The sequence below is a fragment of the Lethenteron reissneri genome, chromosome 33 (assembly GCF_015708825.2).
Source record: "Lethenteron reissneri isolate LAM-NWPU_2019-01 chromosome 33, ASM1570882v1, whole genome shotgun sequence".
NCBI lineage: Eukaryota > Metazoa > Chordata > Hyperoartia > Petromyzontiformes > Petromyzontidae > Lethenteron > Lethenteron reissneri.
In genome coordinates, this window is record NC_083811.1 from 7,019,169 (window position 1) to 7,032,779 (window position 13,611).

A 13,611-nucleotide genomic window follows, 5' to 3' on the forward strand; every position below is an offset into this window, starting at 1 on the left:
GACCACTTCGCTTACGTCGCTCGCGTCTGCGACGTGGAAACCTCCACCCCCGCACACCAAAGCAACCACCGTCGTCTCAAGAAGAAGAAGAAGACACCGACGGAGCGTTGTGACAGACACACGAGGAGGAGGAAGAGGAGAAAGAGGTGGTGGTGGTGGTGGGTTTGGTGGGTGGTGGTAGGAGGAGGAGGAGGACAAGGCTGACTGTTGCAAGAGCCAAGTCACGTTCGTCCGGCATAGACGAATCTCCGACGGTCCGTGCGCCACCCGTGGGGGTGGTGAGTGGTTTGTGGTGGTGTTGGTGGTGGTGGAAGAGGAGGAGGAGCAGAGAGAGGGAAGGAGGGAGGAAGGAAGGCCTCGACTCGGGGTGTTTTTCGAAGTCCCGGCCGTGGTTGCAAGGGAGCCAGGCTCGGCGCAAGCGACGAATCCGAGATGCCTGCCGTGTCCAAGGGGGACGGCATGCGAGGGCTCGCCGTCTTCATATCCGACATTAGGAATTGTGAGTCTGGCTTTGTGTTGTTGTTGCTGTTGTTGTTGCTGTTGTCGTTGTTGTTGTCGGTGTCAACGAGGAGCTTTGGATCGTCTTATCACGAGGATGTTGTTGGCTGTGACTGACTTGTGTTTCGTCCGTGGGGGGAGCCGGTAATGTAGCGGTCAGCGCGACGGTCACGGGCATCGTCACCAGATCGACAATTTATCTGAACCGGTCCTGGACCCCCCCCCCCCATTCTAGGTCGACTCAGCCTCAAATGATTAGCCGGTGCGGTGTGTCGTAAAGACATCGCCACCGGGGGAAGACAAAGGCGGTCGGGGCGGTGTGTGTCACCGTGTGTGTCACGGTGCGTGTCACCATGTGTGTCACCGTGTGTGCGGCCCTTCATAGCTGCTGCTGCTGGTGGTGCTGGTGGTAGCGGCTTCCTCGCGAGGGGCACTTGCCCCCCAGCAGCCTCGTCGGGGGCTACACGGGGCGTCTTTGTCTTTGCGCGCGGGGCGTGGTGGGGTTTGTGTGCCGAAGCCAAGCGGCCCAGTCCTTGTGTGGCGGGGGGGGCTTTTACTTTTGCTGCCACCACCAGCAAGCTAGAACCACTACAGCCACAACCACCAGCCACAACCACCAGCAACCACCAGCAACCATCACCACAACCACCACCACAACAGCCACCACCACCAGCAGCCACAACCACCACCACCAGCAGACACAACCACCACCACCAGCAGACACCACCACCAGCAGCAGCCACAACCACAACCATCAGCCACCACCACCACCAGCAGCTACAACCACCATCAGCCACAACCACCACCAGCAACCACAACCACCACCAGCAACCACAACCACCACCAGCAGCCACCACCACCAGCCACCACCACCAGCCACAACCACCACCAGCAGCAGCCACCACAACCACTACCAGCAGCCACAACCACCAGCAGCCACAACCACCAGCATCCACAACCACCACCAGCAGCCACAACCACCACCAGCAGCCACAACCACCAGCAGCCACAACCACCAGCAGCCACAACCACCACCAGCAGCCACAACCACCACCAGCAGCCACAACCACCACCAGCAGCCACAACCACCACCAGCAGCCACAACCACCACCAGCAGCCACAACCACCACCAGCCACAACCACCAGCAGCCACAACCACCAGCAGCCACAACCACCACCAGCCACAACCACCAGCAGCCACAACCACCAGCAGCCACAACCACCAGCAGCCACAACCACCACCAGCAGTCACAACCACCACCAGCCACAACCACCAGCAGCCACCACCAGCAACCACAACCACCAGCCACAACCACCACCAGCCACCACCACCAGCAGTCACCACCAGCAACCACAACCACCAGCCACAACCACCAGCCACAACCACCACCAGCAACCACCACCAGCAACCACAACCACCAGCCACAACCACCACCAGCCACAACCACCACCAGCCACAACTACCAGCAGCCACAACCACAACCAGCCGCAACCACAACCACCAGCAACCACCAGCAACCACCACCAGCCACAACCACCACCAGCCACAACCACCACCACTACCAGCCACAACCACCACCACCAGCAACCACCACCAGGAGCAGCAGCCACAACCACTACCAGCCACAACCACCAGCAACCACAACCACCAGCAACCACCACCAGCAACCACAACCACCACCAGCAGCAGCCACAACCACCACCAGCCACAACCACCACCAGCCACAACCACCACCAGCAACCACAACCACCAGCAGCCACCAAAGTGTTCGTGGGGAGAGATGTGGAGGAAAGTCGAGGTCACGTTCGTCTTCTCGTGTTCGTAAATGAATGTTTAAGAACAAAAAAAACGTCCTCAACGCGGCTTGACACGACAGCGATCACCACCCACCACCATCACCATCCACCACCACTACCATCACCACCCACCCACCACCATCACCAACCACCATCACCACCCACCACCACCCACCCACCACCATCACCACCCACCAACCACACGGACCAACTTCCTATCATGCAGTGGAGGGCCATTGGGAGGCTGTTGAAGTTGGGGGCCGTGGTTTTGACTTCACCCTTTGCCTGCTGCTTCTGCTGCACTTTGGTTGACACAGCTAAATGTAGTCGACATTTAGGCCAAGCTTGGAGTCGGGTTTCGGGTCCTAAATTAAGTGAGATTTTAGTCCTAAACGTAACACTGGCCCCGTTGAAAAAGCCAAAATGTAAGTGGTGTTGTTACCCCCCAGACTAATTGGCGAATTGTTGTCGTCTTGTAAATCAGGTTAGGTCCTAACCTAAGCCTGACCCAAACATCATTTTTAATTAAACCATCTCAAATCGATAGAACCCCTGCCATTTACACGTAGCACTGATCCATTACGGTAATCACGGCCGAATTTTTGGCTTTAGTTTCACACAGAGCCGCCTTTCCCGAGTTAATATCACAACTCCTAACCAAATTGTGGCACAACTAACGATAACCCTGCTTTTCCAGCTGCTTTATGTTGATAAAAAGGGCCCAGTCCATTCCGTTAAAAAAGCTTGAAAATGTTGATGGAGTGCGGACAATAATTTACGGCTACTTCATATTTTGTCGAATAAAATGCATTCGTTGTGTGTGCGGTGAAAAGAGAGTGTATGCTGAGATAAGCTCCATACGAAAAATTTAAACCGAATTGAAAACGGGCGTTAAAGATAAATCATTTGGTGTTAGAAAATGATAAAAAAAAAATTAAACACGCTTTTATGAAATGTACAAAAAAGTAAAAAAAAAAAATTCTGTTCAAGTACTTTGCATTATATATGTTTTTATATTTCCTGACATGTAGTTGTGACTGACTGAAAATAAAAGCGTGGGGCATAACATAAGGGACCGTGGGCAATTACAGCCAACGTTAGTTGATCGTGGACAATTAGACCCAAGCCGAAACATGGCATATAAAAAATAATGTTTAAAAGTATATATTGTTAATTTTTATGATATAATATAGTATTGTCATCAGTATGACATAAGTATATCAAATTTGCTGTCGATACCACATTGGGAAGTGGGTTAAAATTGAGTTCCAAGATTTGAGGAGCGTGTAGTAGTAATTAAAAGGCACTCAATCACTGTGTGTGTGTGAATACAGTTTGATTGGGATACACCTCGCTGTTTCTTTTCTTTATGGAAACCCGGAGACTGTAAGTGACATTGACCCATTTTATCTGCTAACGTGCCTTCTAAAGCACTTTCACTTCTAGTGAGATCTAACGAAGCTGAGATGCTTAATGAGCCAACTTACACCTTACAGGGCTCCGGTGATGTAAGGGCATGTTTAAACACATCTTGCCTCCAAGTGCAGTTTTGCGTTCAATTATCTGAAAACGTCTCGTCCGTTACGTAATGTGCAATTGTCATTTTTTTGTGGCGTACTGTATGTCTTATTAGTATTGTAGTTTGGAAATGAATGGGATTTCCTCTCTCTTTGTGGATTGTTTATTTTCAGGCAAAAGCAAAGAAGCCGAAATAAAAAGGATCAATAAGGAACTTGCAAATATAAGATCGAAGTTTAAGGGTGAGTGTTTTTACATACTCCGAAGTCAAATATGCCGTAGAAGTACGTGTCTGTCACTACCGTTGCTTAAAAAGTTGCTCAGCAACTATTCTTTTCTCAGGAAGAGATAAAAATTTGCAACGGGAAGCAGTGCGCGATTCCTGCTTTGTCCTTTTTTTGTTTACCCTTGTATTCAAGTTTCTCTGAACTAGTCTTGTTTTTGCAAGCCTGGAAAAAAAAATGTGTCGTCAATAGGGGAAACTGTCATCACGTGGCCTCTTGGTTATTTTTATTGAACGTAGGCATAGTGGTTGATAAGCATTCCCAACAGCCACCCATATGTCCACCGTTTGGAATAGCACTAAAAATAAACACCACTTGTTCCTGGCATGTTTGAGAGCCCCCCCTCTCTCTATTGATCTGCCAACAAAGTTTGTGCCGGGGGTTTCCCCCCCCCCACCCCTTTATCCTTGAGCAGGAGACAAGCCATTGGACGGTTACAGCAAGAAGAAATATGTGTGCAAACTGCTCTTCATATTTCTACTGGGACACGACATCGACTTTGGCCACATGGAGGCCGTTAACTTGCTCAGCTCGAACAAGTACACCGAAAAGCAGATTGTAAGTCAGGGATTGTTTTCTACGATGAGCTATGATTTTAGAAACTAATTTTATTCAAGTTTTATACTCATTCGTTTATATTGTAAATGGAATTTTCCTGTAACTAGCAAGTGTTCATATTGGATTTAAAATACAAGAAGGAAGTTACATTTCTGAAGAAAATGGTTACAGCCAAGGTGTCTGGCTATGCATTAACACGCGAGATATGTACACCCCTTTGCTGTTAATGACTTGCTTTAATGTATATTTCCTTGTAAAAAATATAACCTTTGTACGTTTCCGACATGTGACAGAACGTCAGCAATGCAGGAATTTACACAGCTGTACTTTTAAAACTGTTAGAAGCAGTGTTGAAAAATGAAGAGAGAAAGGCATTTGTCATTTAGAAATACATTTTGCGTGGTAGAAACCTGTTGGTTTTACTTATGATAAATTAAAGCAGATGTTTGTCCTGTCGTGTTTAACTTACTTGAACTCTGAAGACGTTAAGCCCCCCTGTTGTTGCTGTAAAGTGAGAATTTGATTTGTTGCTTGCACGATTATAGTACATTTTAGTTACAATGCCTGTATCTACATCCAGTAGTGCACACAGCAGCACTATTCAGAGGGTGCAAATTAATCTCCTGTCAAGACTACGTCCTTGTAAAAAGTTTATGAAAAACCTCAAAAATGGTCTAATTTACAATGGCCATCTAAGCAGAATTTGTGGTGGAGCGGGGGCGACTGGGTGCGCCTACGTCTTCTTGCACTCATCCTTTCCATCAACAGCTGAAAACCCGATCTACGACAGGACATTATTGTATCTAACAAAATGCGTTTTTGTAGGGCTACCTATTCATCTCGGTGCTCGTGAACTCGAACAGCGAGTTGATCAGGTTGATCAATAATGCCCTGAAGAATGATCTGATGAGCCGCAACCCCGTAAGCATCTGCCTGGCTCTGCACTGCATCGCCAACGTGGGCAGCCGAGAGATGGCCGAAGCGCTGGCTGCTGAAATCCCAAAGCTGCTCATCTCTGCGTGAGTCCTCTTTCTTCGTCAAGGTCATCATCAGCGATGATCTTTCCGCTGCTGGATGAAGACCTTCCAAAACCGTCACCATCTCTTGTCAGTCTTGCGAAGCAATAATCCATCTAGCTCCTGGCACATGAGCCGATTTAATTACACCACCTCAGCGGTGCTGCAAGAACATGAAAATAATAATGTCCTATTACCGTAACATGTTGTGACTGATGCGATTGGGTGGATATGAGGATCGAGATATAATTTAGAGTTGTGTGCAGTGTCTTAGACTGCATAAATACTTTTTAGATGAAGTTCTAATTTTGTCTGGTTTGAAACATGTACATTTAACGTTTATGGGTATCGTCCACTTTAATGACTTATCTAAAGAAAATTGCAACTTGATAAAAAATAATGTCTGATATGGCAATGTGCAGGGATACGATGCACGGTGTGAAGCAGAGTGCTGCGCTGTGCCTGCTCCGTTTGATTCGGGGCTCCCCTGAGCTCGTGCCGCAAGGTGACTGGGCATCACGTGTCATCCACCTCCTCAATGACCAGCACATGGTAAGACTCTTTGCTCATGCTAGACTCCAAAGCGTTGTTTGACTCTTGAAACAGCTTGGATCCGCATTACATCCTTTTGTTATATGTTGATCATTTGTTTAATTGAGTCGCATGCTTCAAAGATGACGAAGTAATGCATTGTATTAAGTAGGCATGTAGTGATTCACTCTTCCCAGTGATTGATTGCATTGGTCACGATTTAGGGGTTATAATTCAGTTCAAGAATAAATTATTTTTGGTCAAATTTTGATCCTGCCTCGTTTGTATTATCCCATCTTTCTGTTACTTATATCGAATTGCATGAGTCAATTGATGTATCTCGGGTGTATAAATCTAATTTAATCAATTAATTGTTCTTCAATTGGAGGCACTCACCCAAGATGTGGCCCACAAACTCTGTTAGAGTGGTACGTCCGGCTATGGCCCTGCCGAGAGATATAGCTTGCTGAGACATGTTGCAGATTAGTGAGATGAAAAAACAGGATAGAGATGAGAGGACCTGAACACAAGAAGTCGAGATTAGTGGGCGCACGTACAGACTTTACGATGTCAGGATTCTGTGTGATGTCACAACGTCTGCATGCTTCATCACGTCACGTAGCCTGCCAGAACACGCTAATTTCTCGGTCGGCTGGAAAATATCGTTGAACCTCGAATTAATCAATGCATCATTACGTGCTTGGCATTACATTTATTAGTGCACCACCGAGATGGTTTTCACAGGCCTCCACAGCAAGTGCTAGCGATGAGCAGTGGTGGCTGAGCGTGTTCACGACTTACATGGCGTTGGCCCCTTGTGCGGCCGCGTGTGTGCTGGTGGCAGGGGGTGGCTACGGCGGCGGCGAGCCTCATCACGGCGCTCGCACAGAAGAGCCCTGATGAGTACCGCGGCAGTGTCTCCCTGGCTGTGTCGCGCCTCAGCAGGGTGGGTCTGTCGACAGGTGTCCTTGTGCTTGTGTTCATGCAAACGGGGAACCGTATCGTTACAGGGGGAAGGCAACTGTAACAACGATATGGAATGGGATTTATGTTCGGATGTACATGTATAGCTTTTTGCCAGGTTCGCTGTTGGATAGGTGCCTCCCAACACTGTGTGGGCCATTTGATCATACTTGAAGCTGGTCCGTGTGGTTATGTGAAAGTGAGAGCATAGAAGTATTGTACAATAGTGGATTTTTACGTACTATCGTTTGCCAACCAAAACCATATATCCCTGCAGCCAAAACACATGATGCATGGTGGTCGCCCATCCAAACACTATCCAGGCTGAGTCTGACTGAGCTTCTGATATCTACGGGAGATCGGGGGCATTTTCACATAAGAACTAATTTATCTGATTTGTACCTTGTCTAAAACGCTATGTGACACCTAAACTGAGATTATAGTAAACATATATTAAGACTAACCTGTTCCCTGCAGTTCACGGCCAATATCGATGAAATTAATAATATAGGTTTGTGGTCTTTGCAAGAGAATGTTTCTTTTAAAACGGTGCAGCTGCTTGCCATTGAGGCACATCAAAGTTAGCTCTGTTGTTACCTTTAATGTTTCATGAAACATTGCTGTCCTATAGCTGGAGCTGGTAGCACTGTGCAGACCTATACGATTGCTTCTCGTCACCCTACCATTAATAGTGTGTTTATTTGTGCCATCAGGTTGTGACAGCTGCTTACACAGACCTACAGGATTACACGTATTACTATGTTCAAGCACCATGGCTTTCCGTCAAGTTGCTCAGGCTCTTGCAGTGTTTCCCGCTGCCTGGTAAGCAAAAATGTGTGGACTGGAAACATTTTACTAATGTGAACGATAAGTACATTTATTTTATAGGAATAAGCATTCCAGATTCCCTGTTTTTAAAGCACATTGTGTTAGAGCTTAGCGCATCTGAAAAATCATCTTGCAAAATTGAAAGTGTGTGACTGAATGTTTTATTGTAATCTCTTAGAGCTTTTCTCAAGGGCTATAGCATAAATCCTCTGATGTTGAGCGATCACGTTTTTTTCGGGTCTTTGAAGCTTGGTGACGCACAGTGAAATAACATATATACAGTTTTGTGTTTTCACATTAAATAATAATATTTTATTTATAATTCTATTTTGCTTTGCAGACCAGTATCACCCAATAACATTTCATTAAGCAGGCACTATGTTATAATATGTTGATGGGTTGCTATATGGTATTGGCAGCACTGTATGGAAACAATAGGACCATGTTGAAATCGTTTATTATAATAATCTAATACTTTGTTGCTGGCAACCAGAGGAAACGACTGTGCGAGGTCGATTGAACGAGTGTCTGGAGAGTATCCTCAACAAGGCCCAGGAGCCACCCAAGTCCAAGAAGGTGCAACATTCGAATGCCAAGAATGCCGTACTCTTCGAGGCCATCAACCTCATCATCCACCAGGATAGGTGCGTTTCAACCTTCATTGTCATCACTACCATTATTATCATCATCACCATTATTATCATCATCATCATCGGCGTCATCATTGCTATCATCATCATCATGAAAATTGCCGTCATCCATGCCGATGTTGTATACTGTGCCTGTCATGACTACAGCATGGTTTGATCATGCAGCTAACATAATTGAGTAGTTTGTGATGAAGCCAATTGAAATCCAATAGGATAGTGATGTTGCCCAAGAGTTTCCAAAATTCTTGTTTGACTAAGTGTGTTTATAAATACATTTGACATGCCAGTTCTTGTTAAGATGAGGGAGCAAAGGCTAGACAAGGCAAGGCATGTGTTTCAAAACAGTTGGACCAAAATTGCTAGAGGTCAAAACCTAACATGTACTATCTTGTGCCGACTGCCTTGCTGTTGAACTCAAATTCCTTGATACAGCTATCGTGCTGTGACTGTTCCACCTGAAGACGGAAGCTTGTGTTGCCTCCGAAACGTCGTGATTTTTATTTTATTTTTATTTTACTTTTATTAATTTAAATTTTTTACCTACGTGACTTTACCGAAAAAACCTAACAATATCAATTTCTCCTATTAATGTCACTAAACCGCAAGTCTGATTTCAAGGCGCAGAGCTAATTCGTCGATCAGCACATTTCTAAAGATAAACTTTGTGTGCACAGCGAGCCAAACTTGCTGGTGCGCGCCTGCAATCAACTGGGCCAGTTCCTGCAGCACCGTGAGACCAACCTGCGCTACCTGGCTTTGGAGGGGTTGTGCCTGCTCGCCAGCTCCGAGTTCTCGCACGAGGCTGTCAAGAAGCACCAGGAGACAGTCATCACTGCCCTCAAGGTGTGGCACATGTGCACAATTCATTGCCATATTATCGATGCTGCGTATAAAATCAATGTGCGCAGTAGTTGGCACTCTGTTCGACGAACCCGGCAAATGGACGAGTTACATTCCCCCCTTCACCAACCTCTACTGACCAAGTGTGGTGAGCTATGGCTAAACAACCCCATTATAGAGATGGTTTAGGGCAGCCTTAATTCAGAAATCAATTGACAAAAGCGCTGCAAATCTATAAAGAATAATACAATAAGCAGCTTTCAGCTATAAATGAAAGATGGAGTGCATCTTTTGGGTATTATGATTATCATGTTTGCCCGGTGTTTGTTTGGCTTTCCCAACAATGGTAGCTGCCACTTTGTAAATGTATTGTTAAATGGTCATCGTTTATGTTCATCATGCTTTTTCACACTTTTTATAATGATCTCCATGGCATAACATACATTTAAAAGTGTTTCGTATTGAGTAACATTTAAATAAAAGCTGAAAACGGCTTTATGCATGTATGTATGTTGAACTTCTTTCGCACCGTACATAGGCAACCGTGTGAGTTGGAGGTGCGGGGTGTAATTACAAATCAAGAATTTGTTTAATTAAATTTTTTTTTAATTATCTAACTCGACGAGCAATCCCAACCGAGCGAGCGACATGCAGCGCAAATTCGTTCATGCTGAATACGTTTCTGAAGGCGTGCTCCCGCATGTAACCCGTGTACCGCTAGACGGAGCGGGACGTGAGCGTGCGCCAGCGAGCCGTGGACCTGCTGTACGGCATGTGCGACCGCACCAACGCGCAGCAGGTCGTCTCGGAGATGCTGGGCTACCTGGAGACCGCCGACTACTCCATCCGTGAGGAGATGGTACGCTGCGCACCCATGTCTCTTCCTTGTACTTTGAAGGTCATGCTTCAAAGAGTTGTATCGAGCACAGTTTAGATTTCCAATTTAGTTTGTTCTCCGTTTGTTGTCTATATTGTCTATACCAGTGGTTCTCAACCTCGCTGGACCCGTGGGCCACCATGTACTAATAATCGATTTTTCTAAATTAAAACGAGTCTAAATTGGAGTGTCTGCAATAGTTGCGCAGACTTCTTCCCACGGCCTTGCAGACCACCAGTGGTCCGTCCACTAACCGCAAGTTGGGAATCACTCGTGTCTTTGGACATTATATTTAGTCTGCACTCAATGTATTCCTCGGAAAATATCTCAAATACCCTTTTGTTGTGGCGCCTCCAGATACACGCTATGGGAGGTACCCTATACATAATAATAAAATAATGATGAAAGGATGGCTGTGATGAGGGCTTAACCTCTTTTCCCTTCATTAACCTCATACAGAAACCAATATCAATAATTAAAAATGTATTTACTTAATCAAAGAAGCCATTGTGTGTGGTATCATGGCTCGTGTTTTTTTTACATTCTGAGATTTGATTTCCACCTCTGCGGTCCATCTGGACATGGCCGTGAGGTTTGAGGTTGTGCTTGCGACTAGGCCTCGGCAGGGTAAGGTTATTTACCCTTTTTACCGGGTATAAGGGTAAAGGGTAAAGATGTCGACATGCCAAGGGGTAAGGTAAAGTGTAGGGTAAAGGTAGGCTCGTTGCTTTTTACCTTTTACCTTGCCTGCTAAAGGGTAAAAGGTAGGGTAGAGTGATTGTATTGCGGTAAGGTAAAAGGTAGGGTAAAAATAGGCTCGTTGTTTTTACCTTTTAACTTTTACCTTACCTTGGTTTGCCTTGCCGGGTTGGCGAATGCAGGTACTCAAGGTGGCGATCTTGGCGGAGAAATACGCGGTGGACTACACGTGGTACGTGGACACGGTGCTCAACTTGATCCGCGTGGCGGGCGACTACGTGAGCGAGGAGGTGTGGTACCGTGTCATCCACATCGTCGTTAATAACGACGAGGTGCAGGGCTACGCTGCCAAGACCGTTTTTGAGGTGAGAAGCGTGCGTATGTTTGTGTTGACCCCGTGTGCCTCGCTTGAGCTCTCAAAAGAGCTGCTTCTTGGACAAAAATTAATCGTTTAAGCACAAATTATATAAATAACCAATTAATATCACGCATTATGTTCGAAATAAATTCATAGTTTGTCGAATCATAACGGTAATTAAGTAGTAACATGTTTATTGTTGCTTGTTTGAGGCCCTGCAAGCACCGTCGTGCCACGAGAACATGGTGAAAGTGGGCGGGTACGTGTTGGGTGAATTTGGCAACCTCATCGCGGGAGACCCTCGCTCCAGGTGATGCCAACACCTCTGCTGCTCTTTGATATACAGCATCAATTCAAACATCATTCATTCGGCCACATTGACAAGTTCTTGCTGCTGCAGTTTAATTAAGACCCTTGGATAATCATCGGTTTTACCCCGTCCTGATGCCTGCAGCCCGATAGTGCAGTTCAACCTGCTGCACTCCAAGTTCCACTTATGCAGCGCGTCCACACGTGCTCTGCTGCTGTCCACCTACGTCAAGTTCATCAACCTCTTCCCCGAGATCCGCAGCAGCGTGCAGCAGGTGCTGCGAAGCGACAACCAGCTGTGCAACGCGGACGCAGAGCTGCAGCAGCGCGCGGTCGAGTACCTCACCCTGAGCAACGTCGCCAGCACCGACGTCCTGGTGAGAGCCCCTCCGGGCGTGCCGGTGGTGCAACTGCACGGGGTGGGGTGGGGGGGGCACTTGCCGGTGCAGCCCAGTCACCGGGCTACGATTGAAGGGGTGGGGAGGGATTGAAATTGGATCGGAGGCCCCTTTTTATTTGTCCCACCAGGGCCTATGCCAACCTGAGACCCCACTCCCCACACCATGTATAGTCTGGCTTAAGAATATGGATCCTTTTAACCGCGAGTACGTTGTACCGTATGCTGTATGTTCATCGTTATTGAGACATAGTGTCGTGCGACTTTCTACAAGAGGATGGTGTAACTCAGAAAAGACAGATGAAGCTATTTTGGGTTCATATCTAGGCTGTGTGTGTGAGGCTGTCCGTAATGAGTTTGAAACTTCGAAAAAAAGACTTTCAAATCACAGTCAAATGCACTCTAATTGCAATGGCATCCACTGACAGATGCTTTAATATTGACACTGCAGTGATATCATTTGATCAACTTTGGCTGTTGCTTAAACATTGCTTTCTCATTAACAAAGTTTAAAACTTATATCGGACAGTCTATGACACGAAAAGCATAGGTGTCTTCACGATGATTAATGTTAGCTTATTGCAATTGCACCTTGCTGTAATGATCCACATGTTAAATGAATATGCAGTAGCTCCATTTCCAGCTGCTCTGGTGTGCAAAGATGATCCACTTTGTTTAGCTATCATTTGTGGCCAAGTCGCTTCTGAAAAATAATCTTAATAGCTCAGTGGGCTTTACCTAGTAATATGAAAAAAATAGTTGAGTTGTATTTGTATATTGTTTTAAGTGATTTTTTTACACTTTTCTATATGTTGCACTTGATCGTGTTTTCCGAACGGCCAGTTTTAGTGAGTTTGCAAAGTACGTCCGAGTGCCTGTGTACGTGTCAATAATTATTTTTGCACAAACATAAAAGAATGTGCCACGCAAAACCAGTGGGTTTGTTTCTACTCAATTCTATATTTTGCACATACTTCACACACAACACCAACCAGTATCACCCACCTCACACTTGGTTCTTTCGCTCTGGATCGAACCAGTTGGGCATGCACTGTTATCCAGTTTTTAGGTTTAGGATGGTATCCAGATAAGACAGCCAACAGGGAAGTTTTGTTTTACTTGAACAAGAGGAGACCATGATATCAATTAATTAGCAATACAAATCATACGTGTAAATGTAACAAATGACCGCATGGCATTGATGCACAAGCACAAATAAAAAAAATAACCTCACCAAGTTTGATGCACACTGCTTAAAGCAAAATAAATAGGTCACCTTGTATTCTTGGTTCTTTCGATAAAGTCACGTAGAAGGGAAATAATAGAATAAAATTAATATTATTCTTTTTATTGTTTTATATTTATATTATTTTATTTTTTCCCTTCTACATGACTTTACCGAATGAACCAAGAATATGAATCTCTGCAGTCACGAAAGCTTTAAATCAAAAGGTCACCTTGTGTTTATCTAATGAAGAAGACAGGCAT

At 45.7% G+C, this 13,611-nt stretch overlaps 1 protein-coding gene across 1 annotated transcript in view; it reads left to right on the forward strand.

The window, feature by feature from the left end:
- The window catches only part of LOC133350274 (AP-2 complex subunit alpha-2-like), a 26,946-nt gene continuing 13,335 nt past the window's right edge, over positions 1-13,611 (forward strand). Inside the window, exons 1-13 of the mRNA XM_061564448.1 lie at positions 1-499; positions 3,987-4,055; positions 4,513-4,655; positions 5,481-5,674; positions 6,094-6,223; positions 7,047-7,148; positions 7,879-7,987; positions 8,487-8,637; positions 9,318-9,486; positions 10,205-10,342; positions 11,242-11,424; positions 11,630-11,727; positions 11,872-12,103. Of these exons, the coding sequence (XP_061420432.1) occupies positions 433-499; positions 3,987-4,055; positions 4,513-4,655; positions 5,481-5,674; positions 6,094-6,223; positions 7,047-7,148; positions 7,879-7,987; positions 8,487-8,637; positions 9,318-9,486; positions 10,205-10,342; positions 11,242-11,424; positions 11,630-11,727; positions 11,872-12,103 (1,785 nt within the window). The 5' untranslated portion in view covers positions 1-432. The remainder of the gene's footprint in view (positions 500-3,986; positions 4,056-4,512; positions 4,656-5,480; positions 5,675-6,093; positions 6,224-7,046; positions 7,149-7,878; positions 7,988-8,486; positions 8,638-9,317; positions 9,487-10,204; positions 10,343-11,241; positions 11,425-11,629; positions 11,728-11,871; positions 12,104-13,611) is intronic.